The 19,683-nt window shown below is 41.6% G+C and overlaps 2 protein-coding genes and 1 long non-coding RNA gene across 18 annotated transcripts in view; 2 read left to right on the plus strand and 1 right to left on the minus strand.

The window, feature by feature from the left end:
* Positions 1 to 384: 384 nt before the first annotated feature.
* On the plus strand, positions 385 to 9,229 carry LOC141742134 (uncharacterized). Its single transcript, XR_012586605.1, has 3 exons — positions 385 to 465; positions 8,652 to 8,752; positions 9,092 to 9,229. It is a non-coding gene; the product is annotated as an uncharacterized LOC141742134 (long non-coding RNA).
* TIMM9 (translocase of inner mitochondrial membrane 9) lies at positions 6,113 to 14,791 on the minus strand. 12 transcript variants are annotated; one of them, XM_074583661.1, is made up of 5 exons: positions 14,142 to 14,223; positions 13,173 to 13,284; positions 9,748 to 9,816; positions 9,316 to 9,411; positions 6,113 to 6,625 (listed from the first exon to the last, which is right to left on the minus strand). In XM_074583661.1, exons 3-5 carry the CDS (start codon positions 9,784 to 9,786, stop codon positions 6,491 to 6,493), a joined length of 270 nt encoding a protein of 89 aa, XP_074439762.1. In that variant the 5' UTR covers positions 9,787 to 9,816; positions 13,173 to 13,284; positions 14,142 to 14,223; the 3' UTR covers positions 6,113 to 6,490. The 12 variants fall into 12 exon arrangements, with proteins under 12 accessions (XP_074439762.1, XP_074439766.1, XP_074439771.1 ...); XM_074583665.1 differs by having other exon boundaries at positions 13,173 to 13,395; positions 14,094 to 14,212; XM_074583670.1 differs by having other exon boundaries at positions 9,748 to 9,811; positions 13,173 to 13,287; positions 14,142 to 14,210.
* KIAA0586 (KIAA0586 ortholog) overlaps positions 14,258 to 19,683 on the plus strand; it is a 76,913-nt gene continuing 71,487 nt past the window's right edge. For 4 of the 5 annotated variants that reach the window (XM_074583628.1, XM_074583629.1, XM_074583631.1 and 1 more), the window contains exons 1-4: positions 14,258 to 14,844; positions 16,630 to 16,709; positions 17,795 to 17,861; positions 19,532 to 19,598. In XM_074583628.1, the coding sequence (XP_074439729.1) occupies positions 14,532 to 14,844; positions 16,630 to 16,709; positions 17,795 to 17,861; positions 19,532 to 19,598 (527 nt within the window). In that variant the 5' untranslated portion in view covers positions 14,258 to 14,531. Of the gene's footprint in view, positions 14,883 to 16,629; positions 16,710 to 17,794; positions 17,862 to 19,531; positions 19,599 to 19,683 lie in introns of all 5 variants that reach the window. The other variant, XM_074583633.1, reaches the window with a different exon arrangement.

Below are 19,683 nucleotides of genomic sequence, written 5' to 3' on the forward strand. Positions count from 1 at the left end.
AAAATCTCAATTTTAGGATTGTCAGCTCCTGTGTCTCAGTCAGACTATCCTCTCAAGAGCCTTCTCTCTCCAGACAGGTTTGTCAATCAGATGGAATTTCACGTTAAAAGAGTCAATATACTTATAAAATGTTCTTTTTATTCTTGGATAGCTGAGGCAGCCAAATGGATTTCCTGGCAGTGTTTACTGGAATTCTTTAAGAGCACTAAGTCTAAGAAATGCTGTTGAGCTTTTTTTAAGAAAAGAGTGTGTTTGGTTTGATTGCTTGAAACAAATATTACAGATGAGCCGGAAGACAGATTTACAAGCTAAAACAAAAGGTGAGTTAACAAAAGTACATTGATCTGTTTACTTCACTGTGCCCTTGTGTTTTGCAGGTACTCGGGATTTTATTATTTACTACAATGTGCAGGACAAAGACTACGTCTAGGTTGTAGAGAGGTGGGTGTTGGCCTCTTCTCGCAGGTGAGTAATGACAGGACCAGAGGAAATGGTCTGAAGCTGCGGCAGGGGAGGTTTAGATTAGATATTAGGAAGAATGACTTTACTGAAGAGTGGTCAGGCACTGGAACAGCCTGCCCAGGGAGACGGTTGAGTCACCATCCCTAGAGGTATTGAAGAAATGTCTCGATTTGGCACTTCAGGGCATGCTCTAGTGACAGAGATTGTAGGGGGTTTTGTTTTGTTTTGGGTTTTTTGTGTGTGTGTGTATGGTTGGACTTGATGATCTCAAAGGCCCTTTCCAACCATGAAGATTCTATGAGATGTAAGAAACTTAATAAAACATTGGAACTAACGGGCATGTTGCCAGAGACTGACTCACTGTAATTCCAGGGCTTAGGAAAAAGATGTTTTATAATTAGCTCACACTATTTATCAAGCTATTGCCCTGAAATTTTGAGAAGATCTGTTATTCTACCATATTATCTTCCACCAAATAGGGTGATTTTTAAAGAGGTTTCTGGGAGAGTTTAAAATTATTCACCTTTATTACTTAGTAGCTGGTATTTACTGGGGGGCTTTTGTTTGCTTTGGAAATCTGTGAGTTCCCCAAATTCCACAAGCATTATTAGTCTCATCTATTGCTTTGGAGCAATATGTAAATTCATTTTTTCGTGTTAGTGTTGTTAGTCTGAATATGTGCTTGTTTTAATGTGGTTGAGTGGTGGATTTCGTGACCGGTCACAGCCCAATGGTAAGTACCACGTTGTCATTTAAAGAAAACTGAAAAGGTAAGGCAATCTTAATTGTGAAAGCAGACTTTCTCACCCTTTCTAATAGGACTTTTCCTGGATTCCTCATTGTTTTGAATTATCTCAGCCCTATTTATGTTGCTATTCCTGCTGCTTCCCATTTTCAGAGTAATCCTAGTTTCTGTTCTGGAGCAGGGCGGTGCTGGTTGGTCCTGCCATTTATATCAGTTAGTACCCTTATGGTGTTGCTTATCCTAAGGCTCTTCTTCCAAAGGCTGTAAACTCTCCTTTTTTCCCTGAGTTGTAACCATGTCTCCTGGTCAGCCAGGCCAGTCTTTTTCCTCGATGGTTCGTTTTTCGGCACAGGGGGATGGCCTGCTGCTGCGCCTTTAAGGCTTTCTTCTTGAGAAATGTCCAGCCTTCCTGGAGACCTTTGCCCTTCAGGACTGCCTTCCAAGGGACTCTGTCAAGCAAGCTCCTGAAAAGACCAAAGTCCGCCCTCCGGAAGTCCGTGGTGGCAGTTCTGCTGACCCCCGCTCCTTGCTTCTCTGAGAATCAAAAACTCTATCCTGTTGTGATCACTGTGCCCAAGGCAGCCTCCAGCTGTCCCATCCCCCACAAGTCCTTCTCTGTTTACAGACAGATCCAGCAGGGCTCCTTCCCTAGTCAGCTCCCTCACCAGCTGTGTTAGGAAGTTATCCTCAACATGCTCCAGGAATCTCCTAAACTGTTCCCTCTCAGCTGTATTGTATTCCCAGCTGGTATCCGGTAGGCTGAAGTCTCCCATGAGGATAAGGGCAAGTGATCTTGAGACTTCGCCCAGCTGCTTGTAGAATATTTCCTCTTCCTCTACATCCTAGTTGGGCAGTCTGTAACAGACTCCCACCATGATACCTGCCTTGTTGGCCCTCCCTGATTCTTTTTTATCCATAAACATTCAACCCTGTTGTCACCATCATGAAGTTCTTGACATTCATAACACTCCCAAACATACAGAGCCACCCCACCTCCTCTCCTTCCTTGCCTGTCCCTTTCCGAAGAGTTTGTAGCCATCTAATGCAGCACTCCAGTCCTGCGAATCATCCCACCGCATTTCCGTGAGGGCGACTACCTCATAGTTTTACTGTTGCACAGTGGCGTCCAGCTCTGCCTTTGTTGCCCATGCTGTGTGCATTAGTATAGAAGCACTTCGGTAGGGCTACTGGTCCTGCCACCTTTTTGGTGGGAGAAGCCTTAACTCCTACCTGTTAATTGTCAGGCACAGCTGTAGTTTCTAACCCATCAATGACCCTTGCGTCTCTGTTGCTGCAAGACTCTCTATCCCCTGCCTTCACTGAGTCAGCAGACCAAGGGACATCACTAGCATCCCATCCCACAGACTTCGGTGCACCACTCCCAGGTTTCCCTCTAAAGAGCCTAGCTTCGTTCCCTTCCCCCTTCAAATCTAGTTTAAAGCCTGCTCGATGAGTCCTGCCAACTCCTGTGCCAAGATCCTTTTCCCCCTTTGAGACGGGTACCCCATTCGTCTCCAGCAGACCTGGTGTCGTATAAACCAACCCATGATCAAAAAGTCCTGCCACTGACACCAGGCATGGAGCCAGGTATTGATGTGCTGGCTCTTCTTGTTGCTTCCCTCATCCTTCCCTGCAACTGGAATGATAGAGACCACTACTTGCTCTCCCTTAACCAGTCATCCCAGTGCCTGGAAGTCTCTCTTGATCGCCCTTGGGTTTCTTGTTATCAGTTCATCGCTGCCTGTCTGAAAAATTAGTAGTGGGTAGTAGTCTGAAGGGCTTACCAGGGAGGGAAGTTTTCTTTTTATATCTTTTTAACCCGGGCCCCGAGGAGGCAGACTTCCCTGAGAAGTGAGTCTGGTCTGCATATCGGGCCTTCCACTCCCTTCAGGATGGAGTCACCTACAACAGTGACTTGTCTTTTTTTCTGAAGATGTTTTGATGAGGGGTGTAGTTTGACTTAACCTTTTTGACACCTATGTGGGCATTGAAGCATCTTCCTTGTCATGATTGGGTTCTCCTTGCACAGCCTCATACCTGTTTTTTAAGGGTACCTGTGAAGGCGGGGGGAGTTCCTGGGGAGACACGCCTGCTTCACCTGGCAGGAACATGTTCCCGTAGCCCCCTACCCTCTAAAGTTACCTTGTTCAGCTAGGCAGAGAGAGGACAGGGAATCCTCTGTACCTTGTGGCCTTTCTGCCTGTTGTGCCTGGTTCAGGAGGGGTAGGCTGTGACTCCATCACTCTGTCTCCCTCTCACACTCCCTAACGGTTCTTCATCTACGTAGTCCTCCTGGAGCTCCATCACTAGATAGAGGAGTTCCTCTACCTGCGCACATCTCCCACAGACATGCTCACTGCTGCCGTCTGATACTGGCATAAGGGTAGGGCACACCCTGCAGCCTGACATCTGGGTGGCTGCCTGCTCCCATGAGAGCTCCCTCTGGGAAGCTGCCTCAGTCCTGCTGGGGCTAGGGCCTGGAGAGGCCAAGGCTTTCCGCCGGGTGGATACAGGACGTGCTAACTCATCAAGGAAGCAAAGGGAAGCCACGGCTCAGCAAAGCAAGTTAACCTTTTAAAAAAGTTTTCGCTGTTGCTTTCTGCACCACCCAGATGCTTTAGTTACGTAGATGCAATTTATTTCCAGGATAAAATATATTTGTATCATCCTTCTTCAATCGGTCACCTGGAGTGAAAGATGTAGAAAGATTACAGTAGTGTTTGAGTGAAATGGAGCTAGGACAAAACTGGTTTATCCAGAAGAGCAAGCCCTGTGTCTCCATCTTTATCCGCACCTTTGTGCAGTAGCATTGCAACTTATTTTCCACTCTAGTTAGCTTTGAAATAGTTGTAATTAACGGGCACATCTGTAAACAAACTATAGTTGCTATAAGCACATTGCTTCCGCAGAAGTCAAGAGTTTTTGTCTGGCCAGCTTCGTATCAGGGTAGCAGCTATCAACTCGATGCCCGTAATTCCAGTGACACTTTTCATCCCGCTAATTTGTTTAGTGAGCATGGTGAGAGACAGAAGGATGTGACATCTAATTAGATTTTTAAGAATGCATGTTCTCCCTGGGTAACAGTGGGTTAAGGCAACTTTAAAATTGCAATAAGAGGAAAGTGGGGAATCTGAAAGTAAGTGAGTAATTTATTAAGTCCCTTAAACAACTGCTTAACCTTTTGTACGGTAAATCCGTCTTAAATATTTAAGCATCTTCCTAACACTGAAACATGAGGGAAAACCATGTTGTTAACGCCCCTTCACTTCATCCCCAAGGAGCTTTGCCCAGAAGACATGAAGATCCTCAGGTCCCATCACTTAAACTCTTCAGTCATTTTGAACACTTGTGTTCATTTGGCATGCTAAGATGGAAAATTGCATCATTTCAATCATTCCTTATTTTCAAGTGTTTAACAAAGACAGTTTTAAAGAAAGCCTTAAATCTTCACTACGGATATATTATTTCTAATTGACCATAACATTTATGGCCTAATTGTACCAAACAATCTAGACATCATTAGTCTGCTCTTCCTTTGAAAAAAACAGGACATGGGAGACTTGCTGCCTTATTTGGGTTCTCTTTTAGCCTTTACTATTTTAGAGTTAGCTCTTAGCCATCTCCAAGGTAACAAAGTATGGGCTCTGTAGGAAAGAGCTGTGATAGGGCTTGTACAAAACATACGTAAATGAGACTGTAGGAACATACTTGTTTCTTCCACCTTTGAAAGGCATATGAACAGATTCCTGGGGAGAGCTGGGGCAGCTTTAAACAGCAGCAAGCAGAGCAGTGTCCTGTGCAAGTGGCAGGTGTACCGTGTTGCAGTCAGGGCCTCATAATACACAGCCTGGGTAGCTGAAGAGTTTTGAGTAGTGAAGGAAAAAAAACAGGCAGGAAATCATTCTTTCAAACTGCCACGGGAAATAAAAAGCAACAGAGAAGGTAACAACAAAAAAGCATGTGGGAAGGCTTCCTGCCATTTCTGTTCCTTATTGTTGCCTTTCTACCCAACAACAGAACCTGGCAGCTGACATGAAATAGCTGTGTTTCAGTATTCATTGCTTGAAGTATCAAAATAGATATGGTAATTCTGATGTTCAGTTCCTTTTGTTACTGTATAACTACAGTAAAATGTGCCTGTTAGCTATCATTCTACTGTACAAACAGTCTGACAGCAGGATTTCAGCTGTCAAGATCCCTTCAAAGGACTGGTGTTTTTTTCTAAACCAAAGCCACACCATCAGAACAGCTAGCTTCCACAAACTTCTCTCTGTACTCATCCAGTGGCGAAAAAAACCATCATTTTGTGCATACCTTGTACTTTCTGGTGGCATTTTCACAATTAAAGGAGAAAACTGCCAGCAAGCTCAGTGTTTGGAATGCATCATGCTTGCATCAGACAAGCAAGCTGGGTCTGGAGGACCGCTGGGGTTGTCTGAAGGAACAAGGAGTGCATAGAAGTTGCCTTGGGCATAAGTGCTGCTAATGACCCACATCATAACCACGTAAATGACCTGGTGAAGCATGAGGTAAAGATAACCTAGGGATAAGATGGCAGAGCATCTCTGCCTACCTGAACTCATTAGTTACAGCAGTTGTCTGCCATTTATAACCACCCTTGGCTTGATGCTCTAATAATCACCATACAGCACTCTAGGAGAGTCAGAACAATCGTGAGGCTCTGTGAGGGTGGCTCAACAGTTGTTCTTCCCAAATTAAGAGAAATAACACATTCACAAATCCCCAGGCGCTGAAACAAAGTCACTAATTCTGTTATCAGCAACTTAAAGCAGCAATGAATGAACAAAACTCTGTAGGAGCCAAGGACTGAGGCCACAGAAAAAAAAACCACTGCTCTCAAGCAGTGTCCTAAAAATGTATCTTTGGAAAGAACATACGTACAAGTGTAGACTTTCCATTTATTTTACTTGAATTAAAAAAGTATATTTCCCATATTACACCTTTTCATCTGAACCAGTCCTAGCAGAAAGTATAGCCCCTCCCACCACCCTTGAAATTTAAACAGACAAACTTTTCCAGGGGCCACAGACTGGTATCAGTATTACTCCATTGTGGAGTGAAAAGGACCTCAGAAGCAGACTCCACTGCCAGTCCACCATGACTAACTTCTTGTTTAACCCTTCATGGCTTCTACTGTCTGAACAGCATCTACAACTCTCTTCTGAGTTGCTGGACATACATCCCAACAGTAGAAAATCCAAAATGTGTTCTTGCCCGGTGAACACTGGCACTGCTTGTAAACTCTGAACAGAGTGGTCTTGTCTAACGAGGTTGGCCAAGCAGTCCTGCTTTAGCTGCCAGAGCTTCGTTCTGCTGAATGTGGTACTCCTGAAATCTCATGGAGATCCTTTGTGTCATTTTTAAATACTTCTGTAGGCAGTGGTCTGAGCAAGTCATCTAGAAGAAGAGGGAAACAAAGGCTTCAAACAGTAATTAAACCCACTTCCCCAAACAGGACCCAAAACATAATCATATACAAGGATAAATGATTAGGTGACTACCTCTCATACTCTATGTTATGCCTCAAGATGAGGGCATAATTGTGCACAGCCTCCATATGCTGTGGAAAACGTGAAGTTTCATTTTTGAGAGATGTCTGAAATATCTTTTAATATTCATCCTCATATGAAAGTCTTTATGGAAGGTATCTCAGATGTTGTAGATTTTACCATTTCATCCTTGGGCTCCTCTTGTGAAATTAAAGTATATAAAGCATTTTATTTTGCAATAAATACTAAATCTATTAGAATCTTCTGGTTTTAATTCTCTTTACAAACACATAGTATTTTTGACAGTCAAATATGGTCTGCTGTGTGCTAGCTTAGTTCAACCTTTTTTTGACCTTGTTCCTATTAGCTCTATCAGTTTTCTTGTACCTGCTTGGTTAACCTTCACAATAGCAACCAGAGTACCCTCTGCAGTTCTATCAAGTCAGCCGGACAGGGAAAGAAATACCAGGGCCTATTCCACCCATGGTATTATTTTTTTAATTTAGGGGGTGTGTGTCTTTAAGTGTAGAGAAAGAGTTATGAGGTTATTTCTGAGCAACAGTTCTACCAACAGTTCTACAACAACCAACAGTTCTATCATGGTTCTAAACTTGCTATCACTGTAAAAGTTAACCAATTTAGATAGAAAAGAAAGATGACCACTTTGCATGATTACTAGAAAACCAGAAATTGCTTTGATTCTGCTCAATATAAAGGGATGTGAAGAGCAGGGGGTCTGAAAATGAACAAGACATCATGCAGCTATGCACGCCACCCACCCTTCTCGCTCTTCTTGGCCTCGCGTTGGCTACAGCAAAACCTGTTAAGCTGGAGTTAAGTCTGACTAGAAAGCAAATTCTGGAACTACTCCAAGCCACTTCTCCCAGAGGGCATGGTATTTGTGATATGGTGCCCAGGGAAGTCTAGACTTGCAGTGCAGACTTGCTGTATGGAAGGAGGTCAGAAGTTGTTTTTTTAAATGTAGAATCTCAAAGGAGATTCATGGGGGTATTCTTCTTAATTATTTAATAAGAAACTACAACTTTAAATAGGAACATAGGAATTTCCATACCAGATCGGACCAGTGGTCCATCTAGACCAGTGTCCTGTTTCCAGCAGAGTGGGATACTCTGCAAGAAACCCCATAACGGATAATTATGGGCAAAACCTCCCATAAAACCAGTTTCTTCCTAGCCTCCATTGTTAACAGATGGCTCCTGTACAGCCAGATGTGGCCCCTTTGCTGATCACAGAAGCAAAAAAAGGCAGATCAGAATCTAAGAATATTTTTATATCTAAATAATCTTAAATTGAATTCCCCTCCAGTGAGCATTCTTTGGTTTTGGATCCCCAGTCTTTAATGAAAGACTATACAAACCATTATTTTTAAAGAAATTCTTGTAACACTTTGGGTAGCAGAAGAAAGAACAATAATTCTCTACTAGAAATCAAATGCCATACCAGAAAGGTAAAGAGGTTGTGCTGCTAACACTTCTGTCAGTTCCATTAACTGACACTTCTTGTCTTGTTCAAGGAACTTAAAATGAGTTGGTAAAAGACAGTAACAAGACCTTATCTAGAATAATTCTGACCTCCAGAGTCAAAAATCCCACTAATGCAGATGCAGAGAATATCAGGGAAATTAGGAATCTGCCTTGGGAAGCTAAGAGAGCTTTCTTTAGCACAGCAAAAGCAAAGCTGAAAGGAGACATGATTTTTGCCTGTGTTGAGGAGTTAAGAGAGGCAGAAAATGCTCAACAGCTGCAGTTAGTTTAAAACTTTGAGTTTTCCTTTTCCCCTCCCCATGCCAGCAGAATCAAGCAAAGGTTACTATACTTTTTCTAATAAAATTACACGATTCTGAAATAGCCTCTTAACAGGAGAGGCAAAACCCACAAAATTGATCTTATCAAGAGCTTAATCTTTTTTTGCAGATGACTGTGATGGAGCTCCCTGCAGTGCAGAGAAGTGGATTTAACAGCCAGAGCTTTGGAGGCCTATGTTTCTGTGACTCACTACGATGCAGGGAATGTGGGTAGGTAAACAAGTATTTCAGTAGGACTCTACCTTCAAAGAATGAGATGCAGGCTGTAGGTGGGCAACTTCCATGTCCATAAAGATACCACCCATCAGTAGCTGAGGCACCAGAACCTCCACGGATAGCTCAGAGTATGAAACACACAGAATTGCAATAAGCAGCCAATACTCACAGTGAGATCAGGAAGATTCCCTCTCTGTGTACATACTGAAATATGAAATATTGAAAAGAAGACAATGACAAAACCTCAAGAGGTCCTAGCCCATAGTTTGTCTGTAGCTGATGATCTAACACGTCAAAAGCACTTGGCTTTGTTTGGTTTCTTTTTGTAAATAGGGTGCAAAGAAGTATTTGTCATCACCTTTGGACATACCTGAAGAAGCATAACTACAGACAAGCTATTTCTGCCAACAAAACATTCCTTCCAGACACCTATACTCCACTAAAGACTGCTACCTAGGTTTTTACACAGTTGAAAGATCAAAACTGCCTAAGTTGCTTCTGAAATTTGAATGCCACACAGCAATTCTACTAAAGGCTCATTAAAAGCATTTACCTACCTCTTCTGGTTTAACCTCTCTGCTAGTGAAATCCTTTATGCAATCCAGGAAGCAGTTTTCTGTAAGTTTATTGTATGTTCCAAGAAATTCCTTGAACTACAAATAAAAATTGAAGAGATGAGTATTAAAAAAATTCTACATTAGTTTCTTACACACAGCTGCATGGGCCATCTGGTGACACTAATATTTAAAGGACAAGTCACTAGAAAAATTTAGTATCAGAAGATTTCAGCACCAAATGCAGGTAATACTCAGATACTATGCTGTGTCTGTCAACAGTCAAATGTTTAAATTTTGGTTGCTTACAGAATTAGTCTTAACTCAGATGACAACGTAAACTTTTTGTCCTTCTCCATGCCCTGAACCTTTTACTCTATGTGACAAAGTAATACAAGATCTTCAAAGTCACCACTCATGAATACAGCATCTTACCTGCTTGATCTGATCAGATTCCGATATTTGTCCAGCCATATTCTACCGCCTGTGATTCACTCACCTATTCTGAAGATAAAAGCCAAGTTTCACACAAAAAGCATGTATATGAACTGCCACATTTTACAACAGAATGGAATTTTATATGTCCTAGAGGTGTGTTGAAAGTTTGCTAGCAAAGTTGCATTTAAAGACATCCACTTGAAGAAAAGTTATCTATGTGAAATGTATTCAGTTAAAAGACCATCCAAGATAATTACAGGTATGAAACCTTCCCAGACCCATCTGTTAACTGGTGTTATTTAAACACTTTTTAAGCATTTCAAACAGTTAAAATGACTTAAAAAAAAAAAGGTATTTTATAAATGCTTTCAACTAGGGCAGGAGTGGGGGGAGAAACAAGCAGTAACATTTTCTAGCCTTATAGTTATAGTGACTTCGGATGTCATCTGTAAAAATAGTATGGAAAAAGGCAAGCAGGAAATGGTAGCCACTCGGAATAGACACACCATTAGCCAGCTTGCATCAGAGAAGCAGACACCTGGTTTCTATGTAGCTGCATTCTCACCAAACACTTAAAACTAGAGCAAATGTTCTGGTCATTTAATGTAGTGAATTAAATGCAAGAAAGTATAGAAGAACGAGAATGGCCTTAAAGGAAGTGAAACAAAAAAAGGGAATAATGAACAATCACAGATACAAGAATTTAAGCAAACATCCTCAAGGAAGACTCACTTTCCTAATCCAACACACTAAATATGTTAAGGCTTGAAAGCATCCCTGCAGGTTTCCTAGAAGAATACCGAAAGCTAGTCTTCCTTTTCTCTTAATTTACATATTAACACAAGTTAATATTACACATTGACAAGAACAAGATCCTTCAGTTTAATACACATCCACTTGTGGAAAAGAATTTAGTACTGAAGTGTAATCCCTTTGTGAAATAAGTTCATTTAGCCCTTTAGCAAGGGCTACTTATAATTAATCTTGTATTATGCTTTGCCGAGTTTTGAGCAAGACATGCGTGTTTTAGAAAGCTTGAACAATTCCAGTCTCTCAGCAGGGGGAAGGGAGAGTGTAAGCAAGCCTTCTGAACAAGAAAAAAAAGGCATTAATTATTTCTGCAACAGAAAGAAAACTAAAAATAGCACTATGGAGCTCTCACAAGCATGCCTTCTCCCTACATCCCCTCCCAGTAGCAGAGTAATTATAACATCTGCCTCTTAACATTACACTTCACCACGACACAGGAAGCCAATTCAAGGATTGGAGGTAAAGAGATTCTTGGATTTAAGGCGCATACCCCCACAACCAAGAATTTCTCTTGGGCAGATAAGTCACACAGGTTATATTCAAGAAGAGCCTACAGGATACGGTTGCTCCGAAGAAACAAGGCATTACTCAGGTTAACGTAAACCTCTAACTTGTTTTAAGAGAGGTGGACATGACTATCAGCTGGGTCAACAACTAGTGAAAGTGGATAGCAAGCCACTCTCTTATTTCTCAGCCTGTTTCAAGAAAAAACATTGACAATTCTATGAAGTCAGTGTAAGTAGATTATTAAATAGAACAGAAAAGACTTTTGTCCTCTCCCAAGCACAGAAAGCTAAAACTTCAACTGTCCGTGCCATTTTCTCACAGTCAATATTGCTTCGTGACACTTGTTTGTAACAAGTGCCTGATCTTTTGTTCTTCTGTAACTAGTTTGGCAAGCTTAAAATTACAGATTTATTGAACTGCAGTTCCACAAAGCTTGAGAAATAGCTCTGATTTACATCAGCACAATGGCACTATCTGTTTTTAAGTGTCTGAAGCACTTGCCCCTCTACAGGTATTTTATACTTCCTACACAGCAGGCAGTGGAATTATATGGTTCTACTGCACCTCTTCAGTAGCTGTAAGTTACAGGCAGTTGCCTTAACATCTAAAATGTGCTACCTGAACATTCCCAGAGATGCGCATATCTGGTTTGTTCTTAAAAGTCTGTTAAATGTATTATTTCAAGTTTTCCTGTTGTTTGCCCCCTTTCCCTCCAGCCTGTGAAACACGAAAAAAAGAAGTGGTGAAAGAGCCCATTAGGGGGCTTGGCACCTTCACACCACAGAGCTTCTTACATAGCTGCTCAAATGACTCCAGCACGCTTCAGATTTAAACCTACACAGCCTGGATTACTCTCCTCTGTGATAAATGCTATTTGAAAATTCGGTATTGCACTTTTAAACATGTCACACATGTTTAAAAGCAGATATAGGCTTTAGCCTATTGAAACCTATTCTCTATGCAAGATCCACCCTAGCTACCTGGTTTAGAATCTGGAAAATGCTTCTAATACTTGATTCTGCTGCAGATGCCATTCCCAATGCCATGGTAACATGGACTTATTAGAGAGTGACTTTTTTTTTTTAAAAAAGCTAAAGCTTGCTTATTAAAAACAGTGATTATGTTAAGGATTCCATGCTAACCTGGGGCAATCATCTACCTGTTTCTGTAGGAGGAAAAGAAGCCAGAAGTCTTCTAAAACTTCTTATGTGTGGGAATACAGCTTCCTCAGCTGTACCTCCAGACCTTCAGAAGTAGAAGGCTCATGAATGTAACTCCTAAGTGCTAATAACTGGAACAGAGCTTTTGATTATTATTACTGTACCGCTGGGTGGCTGAAAAGCCTGCCTCTGATTAACAGCTTTGAGTTCTTACAGGAGAAACATGCACCATAGACTGCAGTGAAGAAGGGTTTTTCCCACTAATATAATCAATATTAGTGTTTATTACCTAATCTTGAATCAACAGTATCCTTTCCCACAGAAACTAAACAAAACCTGTTGTTTTTTTTCGTTTGGGTTTGTGGTTTTTTTTCCCAACATTTTTGCAAGGAGATACATTTTATTGGGGAAGAGGGTGTCTCTGGAGAGACACTATAAATCCATCATGCTTGTTGCCCTGATCAACAATCTGAATCAGGTGTAGGTACAACCTACTCCATATGTACAAGGCTGCAATTTTTTTAAACCTTCACTTCTAATTGTACATAAAGAACACCACGCAAGTGTTTCTGCATGTGCATAAAAGGGACAAATAAGAATAAAAATACCAAGTCAAAGGGATGTGTCCTGATAAAGCACCCACAGCTTGTAGAGAGAGTGGGGATTTTTTTATAATTGGGAATTACTAGGCTAGAACCTGACTGACATCAGATAAGAAAAATCTCATTGATTTAAAATGCTCTTTTACTGAAGCTAATTGAACTACAAATACCTATGAAACCAGCAGGCTGCTAAACTAATCATGTAAAAATCAGGACAAGAAGCAATTTAACACTAAACTCCGGGTGCTGTGTGCCCGGGCAACCAACCCTCTGTCCTGCACCAGCCCAACGAAGCAGCAGTGCTGACCCCGCTGTGCCCTCCTCCCCTCCCAAGACGACTGACCCCAGCTCTCCCCACTCCCGGAGCGGCTCTGCTGCTCTCCTTCAGACTGGTGCTACGAATGCATTTACACAAAGGTCTTCTCACTCTGTACACAGTGATCTGTCTTCAGGGGCTGCTGGTGAAATGGGAAAGGGACTGGTCAGAAGGTTGCTGGATCATAAGTTGTACATGGTGCTCACGTTGTTATAAGTCATGATCTCCTAGCTGTGGGCTAGACCCTGCTCTGAAGAAAAAAAGGTCAATGATAGAAAAGGTCTCCTAAGGAGTTAACACTGCAAGTCTGAAACCAGACACCCCAAGAGCACCTCTGAACAGACTGAACACATGCAAGGGGATCTGCCCTAGGAGAAAATACGTATTTTTCCATAACTGGTCTACTATTTAGGTGCCCAAGGTACTTGTGACCCAATAAGATCAAAACCGAAGCTGGAGATAAAACAATTTCACCTTGATTATTTTTTTTTCTTACTACATCCTTCAGTTCTTGCTTTCAAGGGCACCTTGAGTTTCTTTATTCAGGCAGATACTAACCAAGCCAAGCCCCAACCGGCAGGCCCAGAGCCCCCTAGGCCAGTGCGGGTACACGTAACCAACTGCACCACCTCCTCTCCACCCACACCAAGGAAAAGACAAGACGGCCCCGGCACTGGAAAATGCCCCCAAGGGGACAGGTTTTTCTTCATCCGGGGGACCTTTTTCCGTCCTTCCTGCCCGTCCCGCCGCGCCTCTCCCAGTGTCGGCCACACTTGGCGGCTGACGCCGGCCTGACGCCCTCACAACCCACACGCCACGCATCGCCGTACTTCACACCGCCGCAGGGCCTGCCATGAAGCCACGCCGGGTTGCCCTGGGCGGCCACTCCCGCCCGCCCGCAACAGCCCCTTCCGGAGACCCCTCAGAGCCACCCGCGCGCGCACTCACCCGCACCCCCACAAGCCAGAACTGCGCGGAAGCGGGAAGAGGACTCACCGCACAGCGAATTACCACAGGCCTGGCTCTCCTCGGAGCTTAGCGCCCTCCTCCGCCCCCAGCGCCGCCCTACCGGAAGCGGGCGGGGCTCGGGAGCAGGTTTCCCTGCGGACGCTATTGAGACGCGGACCGCGCGCAGGCGCCGTTGCCATAGTGGCGGGCGCTTCCGCTGCGGGCTGTGGGGAGTCGCGTCAGGCCGCAGTAGAGGGTAGGTCTAGGCGGGACGCGTGGGGTGCCGTTCCCCGGAGCCTTCGGATTGCTTTCCCTGCGTGGGGGCAGGCGGTGGGGCAATAGGGGCACCTACCGCCGTAGCGTCCGGCCCGCAGAGTCGGCCTCTTTGTCGGGGCGCTGCTTTTGGGCTTCCTTCTGGAACTGTGTGATGAGATCCTCATGGAAGTGGAAAGCAATTTTAGCCTCAGCCAGGACTCCCTGTCCAGTCTCACGGCGGAGGACGTGCTCATTCACTCTACTAGTGTCCACAGGGAGAAAGCCATCGGTGCTGCGGCGGGAGCTGGCGACCGTGTGAAAAAAGTGACGATCGCTGTCAAGAAGGTTTGTGAAGCGGCCATTCCCTGCCAGGGAGCTGATGCGGTTTTGGCTGGAGGCGAAACACGCTGCGTTCCTTCAGTCTTGACAGCCAACGAGGCTCCGTGCGGGGGCGTAACCACCCGTACCTCCGGCACCCCCGGCAGCGCCGCGCCAGGTGCGTGATTCACCGTGCGTGTTCAGCTTCGGTTTGAGGTAAAATTGCTGTGTAGTGTTTTCAGCCATGTAGCAGCTCTGTAATTAAGGAGTTTTTGTGTTCTGGTACTGCAAATACCACCACTCTTTCAAAAGTTGTGTGCGTTTGTTTTCCCAAACTGTGTTTTTGCACATGAAAAGTGACTTGTGCAGGGTGAGGTGGTCAGTCAGAACTACAGTCTTGACTCCAGATTCCTAGTCCAATTAAATTAGGCAATCATCTTTATCAGAAAAATTGTGACTGTCATCAGACATTTCAAATATACTAGGCAGAAAGAGTTTAGGCAGCATCAGAGGATAAAAAAAAACCACAACAGTGTTTGCATGCAGGGCCCTAAAGAATGTTAAAAAGATCAATGCCTTTCCAGTCTGTCACAGTTTTTAATGCAGTTTGTAGCTCATCTTTTTAGACGCTATATGTTTTTCTTCAATTTTATACCCTAAGTATAGTTAGCAGGCAGATCTGTGCCTAACTGAATATTGCTCCTGCCAAGAGACAGCTCTGAGTAGACCCAATATTTGGGTCGTCTTTGTGTTTTCATGGAATTTTGTGAATTAATTTGTGGTTTTACGCTGGAAGAGAGACCAAAGTGTTTTAAACACTTCTTTTTCTCTGCTTCTTTATAGGTGATTTTTTCTGGAGAGCTTGAGCTAGTAGATGTTCAAGCTATAGCTATACAAGCTTGCCTTTTTAAGGAAGAATTTATTAGGCATTTGAAACATGATACAATTTAAATGCTTGAAGTAGGCATTCTGAGAAAGTCATTCAGCTCTAATCTTTTTTATTTGTAGGGTTTTTGTAGGTGTTACAGAACAAAATGAGTTTCAAAGCTGGTCAATTAAACAACTATTCAAAAAAACTCTTAGGAAAAACCAAGTTTCCCTGCTAACTACCATAACTTTAAGTTTTACTTGTTAAAACTCTTTTTCTTCCTTTGTAGTCTTGGAAAGTAAACAAACCCTACCCCTTCTAAACCCCACCTGCTTGACACAAACAACGTTTGTTGGTCAACTACCTGTACCAATGAAGCTCACATAGATGAAGAAACAAAATGAAAAAAACCCCACAATTGCATCCTTTTCCGTAACTTTAAAAGAACGCCACTCATTTGTAGTAGTATTAAGTAAATAATTTTAAGTCTTTTTAATAGAATGAGACTGTAGTGATGTACCATGTACTCTTCAAATTAAAACCTGACACAATCTGTGCTACTTATCCAGTCCAATAGAATATGCATTTTGTTTCTTTAAAATACATATCAGTTGATCTTTGGAGTTTGTGGAGTTTTTGGGGTCACAGTTCAAACAACTTCAGAAGATGTTATTTTTATAGTGTTAGAAAGATATATTAGTCTCTGACATAACTAAAATGTATACTGTCCTCAGTGTCCTCCTTCTGTAAGATATGTTGCCATATAGTTATAATTGTCTCTCTAGACAAGTAGCCTTCTATATTCCTGTGATCTTTAGACTTGAATTTGAGTTAGACATTGTTGATTTTTTTAATGCTCTATTTTTCAGAGATTTTTTTCATATATTGTAAAACAAGCCTATAATGTAGGCTCACAGAATTCATTAACGTTTGTAAGCTTCAGCTTGATGGCTGTAGTCATTTGTGTTATGAAAGTCATTATGTTTACATATGCAAAGATACAGGCAGAGGAAAAATTTAGATTTGGGTTAGTCGAGGTATACTGAAAATGTATAACAAATCATTATGACGACAGTAAAACTGCTTTTATTTTAGGAGTCCTGAGTACTAAAGGACATACAGAATGCCTGCTTTCAGTAGGAAAGTCTACAGAGCCCGTGTTTTTATCACAAATGGTAAGAAAAGTTATTGCTGCTTCCTGCAATCCTGAACTAAGAGAACAGCATTTTTCTCAAAAAGTTGTAGCTCCTGTAAAAGCCTAGCAAATATTTGGCTCAGTTTCTGTACAATAACTGTGCAGCTGCTTTCCTCTTTGAGTTGCTGCTAATGTGATATTAATACTGAAATGTTTAGAGGGGCTTTGTTTACTGTACTGCTAGGTAATTAATACCAAGATTTGTTTCTAAATTTTAGTGTGATTCTTACTTTGAAAAAGTGGTTGCACATGGCACAGTATTTGTTAAAAACCCTAAAACTCTTTGTAGATTTTTTTTTTCCTCTTCATATTACAGATGAAATAGACATTAGTTTATATGGAACTCTTTAATACTTACAGTTAAATGGTTTATTTCCTTGTGATTTGTTTACTGTATCTTACATGCAGTGGAGACTTGTCTCTAGGACATCCATACTGTGATGAGTATGCATGAGGATAAAATTAACCCATGCTGTGAAGGATTGCAGCAGAGTCTCTGCATGGCTTGAAGTAGAACTAGTGAGCTAAGCAAAAGTCTCAAAATGATGGTGGAGTGCTGCACCATCAAATAAGTTTAAGTAAGAGATTTTTACGTTCCTAACTTGCCTCTGTGATGCCTCACAGACTTTGATTATTCATGGGTTGCACTTAAAGAAAATTCAGCTCTGTCCCTTCAGTTCTACAATGTTATATGTGCTTAATTCTGTGTGCATGGGTAATCCTGCGTTGTTTGAGATTAGCAACTTGTATAAATTTAAGCATGTAGTTTCACTACTACTTCTTTGGCCATAAATGAGGAGAATACACTTAATCAGCACTTACAATATTACTGTTAATTTGAATTGTGTTTCTAATTCTTTTGTCCCTAAAGTGTCATGCGAGTTCTTGACTACAAAGTCCAGGTGATTTTGTTTTAGAGGTTTTAACGTGTTTTGTTCCAAGACCTTGTGTTAGTGTGTGGAGATGCTTAGATTTGTGTATTCAGCAATTCCATCGGCTGCTAAAATTTTGGCTACTCGTACCAGAGGCTTTGATGTATGCTTTTCTGCTCTTCTTGTTCTGAAGGATCCTAGAGAAGCTACAGTACAAGAAGATCCTTCACTGCTACTGGAAGACAGCAGCAGACTTAAAGGTGAGACTCATTTATGCACTGCTACAGCCCCTTTATTTGTAAGAAAACTTATTAATTAGAGGAAAAAGGAGCTTTAATTTTATCTTAGGTATTTTTCTTCAATATGGAAACTTTTGAGTGAAAATATTTAAAGATTTCTTTGATAAAAAGGTGATAATTGTAACTTGTATTCTTAAGTTTTGCAAATTTTATTTCAGTCTTGCTGGCATTACACTAGCTTATGTAACTCGTGATTAACTGAGAGGGACTTCTACCACTGCACAAGAATGTTGAGATTCCTTTTCCTAATTGACCTATTCGTGTCTCTGAACAAAGAATTTGGGGGCCACACACCTTGTTTGGATTCATTTTTGTGTTGTACTGCAAATGGATATTTTTCTGCAAGCAACCTACACCATGAAAAGTATATTTTTAATCCTTAAAAATCGAACAAATCACATTGTCAATGCCTTTTCCTTCTGAATCTCCCAGTAAGTTTCAGTCAGGTTTGGGAAAATGAAGGCTTTTTAAAGAAAATACACTTTTGCAGGTTTCTTGGATATCTGTGGCTGTGTAGAGGAAAGAAACACAAATCTGTACCCCCATGTAAGGCCAAAAAGCAATACTTTAGTTTCCTCTTTGATGCTCCCAGAGGCAGCAGCTATCTGACTTATCAGTATGTGTGTACTAGCTGTGTGTAATTAGCAGTAGAGAAACACTGAACCTGCCACATCTGCCCAGCAAACAGTAGATGAAGGAAAGCCTACAATCCTTTTAGCATAATTTAAAGCTATTACAAAAATTTGTTGTGATTTATGATGACTGTGGGGAAAAATTCATATCATAGTTCTATTTTTTTTTTTTAATTAAATTTTTTTCAAGTTAGAATTTACGAGGTTTTATTGAATGGGTTGTCTGAGCTCAAGCTACCATTTATATGACATTTTCCCCCAAATTTTATGGAAGTAAGGTATTGTGATTTTCACAGCGAACTGATGCAGTGGAATGCCGAAGTTGAGACTCAATAGCCTTGGTGACTATTAAACAGGTATTCTTTATCGCAGCGCCGGGCACACAGGAGATTGGTCCACCTAATGTGCGCGCCAACTGATTTAGATGTACAGTTTAAATACATACTATGTATGCATATTCACTATTTTTCCAAAAAATGAGTACTTATTCATTACCTCATTATTACAGGTTACTGCCCACTCCGGCATGCACACTAGAGTCTCTCGGTGGTCTTCAGAGACATCTGGTGGTCGTTTACATCTGGTGTCGTGGACATTTAGTACTACAACTGTTGCATCTGCTCTTTGTACAGCCTTAAGGCACCCAGTCTCCTAAATTAAACTCCGACTTCAATTAGTTTACAGCTTTAATATATCAAACCCTACTTCAATATATCAAACCCTACTCCAATACCAAAATAGATTTTATTGATACCAGCATTCAATACCATATAAAATTGTGTTAAATGAAACCTACTCTTACTCTCATTATGATTTAAGTCTGCTACTTAGTGAAGGGAAACAATTTGTTATTGGAATAGATAATGTGGTTTGTTCAGGCAACAGATTGTTTGCATCAAAATTGTGCATGTAGTTGAAATAATGCTTTGTATCTACTTCTAAAATAGACATTTTGTGTTAGTTAACTCGAGAAAGTATATTTTGTGTCCTTCCCCACAGATGATGTTTTTATTTCTCAATACGCTACCAGACAGAAAGAGGCTTTGAAAGCAGTATTAAAGCAAAAGTAAGTATGTGGTGGTGTTTGTGTCTCAGATGTTCTGTTTCTGTACAGATATATTACTATACTACTTTTTCAGTTTCTGCCAAAA

This window comes from Larus michahellis, chromosome 4, assembly GCF_964199755.1.
Source record: "Larus michahellis chromosome 4, bLarMic1.1, whole genome shotgun sequence".
Taxonomy (NCBI): domain Eukaryota; kingdom Metazoa; phylum Chordata; class Aves; order Charadriiformes; family Laridae; genus Larus; species Larus michahellis.

Excerpts from the sequence above, each read along its gene's own strand:
- TIMM9 (XM_074583660.1), bottom strand. The coding sequence starts at position 9,786 with ATGGCTGGACAAATATCGGAATCTGATCAGATCAAGCAG. Across the intron at positions 9,412-9,747 it reads AATCTGATCAGATCAAGCAG|TTCAAGGAATTTCTTGGAAC; the intron begins GTAAGATGCTGT and ends TTTTATTTGTAG. Across the intron at positions 6,626-9,315 it reads GAGAGGTTAAACCAGAAGAG|ATGACTTGCTCAGACCACTG; the intron begins GTAGGTAAATGC and ends CTCTTCTTCTAG.